The 3,012-nt window shown below is 67.9% G+C and overlaps 1 protein-coding gene across 1 annotated transcript in view; it reads right to left on the reverse strand.

Annotated features, from left to right (window-relative positions):
* Nucleotides 1-2,121: 2,121 nt before the first annotated feature.
* COPS8 (COP9 signalosome subunit 8) overlaps nt 2,122-3,012 on the reverse strand; it is a 44,138-nt gene continuing 43,247 nt past the window's right edge. Inside the window, exons 14-15 of the mRNA XM_012725156.1 lie at nt 2,298-2,447; nt 2,122-2,189 (exon numbers count right to left, since the gene is read on the reverse strand). Coding sequence (XP_012580610.1) covers nt 2,122-2,189; nt 2,298-2,447 — 218 coding nt within the window. The remainder of the gene's footprint in view (nt 2,190-2,297; nt 2,448-3,012) is intronic.

Raw genomic sequence — 3,012 nt, forward strand, 5'->3', positions numbered from 1 at the left:
CGCCGCGCCCGGGGTCCGTCCCTGGCGGGGGTCACACTCGGGCCGCGGGGGCCGGCAGCGGCCTGACGGGGCCAAGACTTTAACCCCTGTGCCACCGGGGAGACCCCTAGTATGGGCGCTGGACCCCAGAAACATGTTTACCTTAGGGTGATTTGCATAAAGACACTTTAGCAAGCCCAAGACCGTTTCGCACTCTGGCAGCCACTTCTGGTGAGTCCCACCGGGCCCCATACGCATCTCCGTGGACCTTGCAATGCAGCAAACTGAAGAACCCCGTTGGCATTTCCGTCTTCAGCAGTGACCCCCCGAGGACCGGGCTCACCGCCGCGGGGTCTCGGTGCAGGCCGGGGCCTGAGCCGGGGCCTGAGCCGCACCCCGCGGCCTCCGCCACCGCCAGGCCCGGCTGCGCGCCGGCCCGTGGGTTTCCCTGCGGGTTTGAGTATCTAACTTTAGACAGGAAGATGCTCTTTCTTGCCACATTTTAATTAATAACAACTACGCTGCCATCTTAGCTGGTGTCGGCTCAGTGTGTATTTACTGCAGTTTGACAAATACTCACGACTGTGAACTGCATCAGAGGGCCTGTGCTTCTGGAAGCCAGCATTTGTTTCCAATTAAAAAAATATATATTTACGTAGGCACACAGAACTGGGGTGCAGGCCAGAGATGCAGGGGCGGTGAGAGGGTGCCCCAGAGACAGAGCGGGGAGCAGAACGGGCCGACGGACCAAGCCCACTGCTGAGGGGAGCAGCGGGGAGACAGGAGGGGTCTGCGCGCCCTGGGGGTCCCCTCCGGGGTGGGCGGGGATCGAACGCGTGCTGAGGCGGCTTCAGCTTCTCAGCGCCGGCTGCAACCCGCTGCGCCCCAGGCAGGGCCGTGCCGGCACTTTGAGCAAGATTTTTAGAGCGAGGAAGAGGGACAGAGAGGAAAGACGGGAGATGGAGACAAGCGAAGGGGAAGAGGGAGCCCGAGAAAGCAGGGGAGCGCGACTGGTCAGGAAGAAGCTGCGGGGGCCGGGAGGGGCGGCCGTGCGGCGGAGAGTGGGGTGCGGGAGGCCCCCGCACCCTGGCCACGTCAGCGTCGTGAGCACATGCTGTGGTGCTTCCGTGGCAGTCTGCTTTGCTCCCGCCGCAGCCGCCTCCCACGGCAGGACCGGCCTCCTCTGCGGCGGCAGGCGGCCTCGGGGGCGCTGCGTCCGCGCCTCCTTTCCAGACGTGGCCGCCGGGCCGAGCTCAGCGCACCCGTGACCACGAAGCCTTGATTCTGCCTCATAAGTGTCCCCAGAAACGACCCTCCCGGCCCTCCCCGGTGGCGCAGCGGGGCAAAGCACGGCCCCGTGAGGCTCTCCGAAGCCGCCGCGGCGCGTTCGATCCCCGGCCACGCAGTGGCCCCCAGGCCGTGGCGGGCTCCTCCCGTCTCCCCGCTGCTCCCTCAGCGGGGGGCTTCGTCGTCGGCCCGTTCTGCTCCCCGTGGAGCCCCCACGCCTCTGGCCCGTGCCAGGTCCGTAAGCGGGAACACAGCTTAGAAACTGGTCTCCCCGCTGCGTGTCCATCGGCCCACCCCGGCCTGCACGCTGCTGTGTCTTGCCGGGTTTAAGCAATACGTGGCACCCACGTGCCGCTGTCAGCACCCCCCCGGCACCCCTGTGCAGGCCCCCTGTGGAGACGCCCATCATCCTTGGGGCCGCCTGCGACGCGACAGTTCTCACCAAACTGGGAACAGGGCAGGGACAGCGGGCACGAGAATTCTGCCAAACGTGGCACGGTCGACGCCTCAGCCCAGGCCGGAGCCAGCAGCCGGCTGCCCTCAACCACGACAGTGACCTCACTTCTCCTCACTTTCCCGGGGCCCCAAACAGTTTCTTATCTCCTCTGCCCTGTTTGATTAACATTGTGTCTGCAGTGGAAGGAAATGGCGGTTTCCCTTTCGTGCCTCTCCACGGATGAGCACCCAGTCACGGCTTCGTTCCTCACTGCGTTACAGCCAAATGCCGCACAGAAACGCCACCGAGGAGCAGCGGCATGGTCCGAGGGCGAGGGAGGTGCGGGGTCCCCCGCGCCAGTGACCGGGGGGGGCAGCCCCGAGGGGCGGGAGGCTCCCGCTGGGAGTGGGCGAACGGCCTCAGGAGGCCGAGGAGCCGCTGGGGCCAGCCCCAGGTGGCCCCTGGGCCCGCTGGTCTCCCGTGCGCTCTGCCAGGAAGACAGCAGGGCGCCGCTGGACGGGGACATCCTGCAGCCACCTCCCGGCCCAGCACCCAGCAGGGAGCACGGCCCCCCGCCGGGGGTGCTGCGGCTCACCTCGCTGTCCCCCGCCGCGCTCACGCCTCTCCCGGCGGGCCGGGCTAACGCCCTGTCCTTGCTGGACGGGCCCCGTCCAGCGCTCCGGAGGCGTGGCCAGTTTGTCCCTGGCTCGCAGCGAGGATACATTGTTCTTCCTCAGCTTGGACACTTGGAGGAAGCGGGAACCCACGTGGGCTCAGCCCCATCTGGAGTGGGGGCGCGCAGCAGATGGGGAGTTTGGCAGCAGGCTGGGATCCCGGCCGGCGCGTTGGGCCGGTCTCGGTGTGGGGTGCGGCTGCCCCGGCGTGCTCGCCCCGACGTGGCCGGCGCCTCCCGCCCCAGCAACGGCCGCTCTCAGGACGGCCACGGCCCGGTTAACCCGGCTTTTGGCAAAATGTCGAGTCCAGGGCTAAGTTAGTGGGGGGCTTCCGAGCACAGGAACGGGGTGCATTTGCCAAGGCCCTCTTTCCGCTTTCCCGGTGACCGCCGACGGTGGAGTCAGAGGACGCGGGGTGCCCAAGGGGCTCAGCCGGCACCGGCCGACCCCGCTCTAGCCGAGGGGCCCCTTTCAGCTGCGGCCCCGTGTGGATGCGGGCGCCAGGGCCACGTCTGGGGACGGCCACCAGCTCGCGAAGCCCACGCCAGGGTGGGCCGGCCTCGAATCCGGCCTCTTGGACTTGGCAACGGGCCCTGCGGCCACGGCCCGCGGCTGAGCTGGCCACGCAGTGCGCCC

The sequence above is a fragment of the Condylura cristata genome, unplaced genomic scaffold (assembly GCF_000260355.1).
Source record: "Condylura cristata isolate star-nosed mole 26May11 unplaced genomic scaffold, ConCri1.0 scaffold00002, whole genome shotgun sequence".
Lineage (NCBI taxonomy): Eukaryota > Metazoa > Chordata > Mammalia > Eulipotyphla > Talpidae > Condylura > Condylura cristata.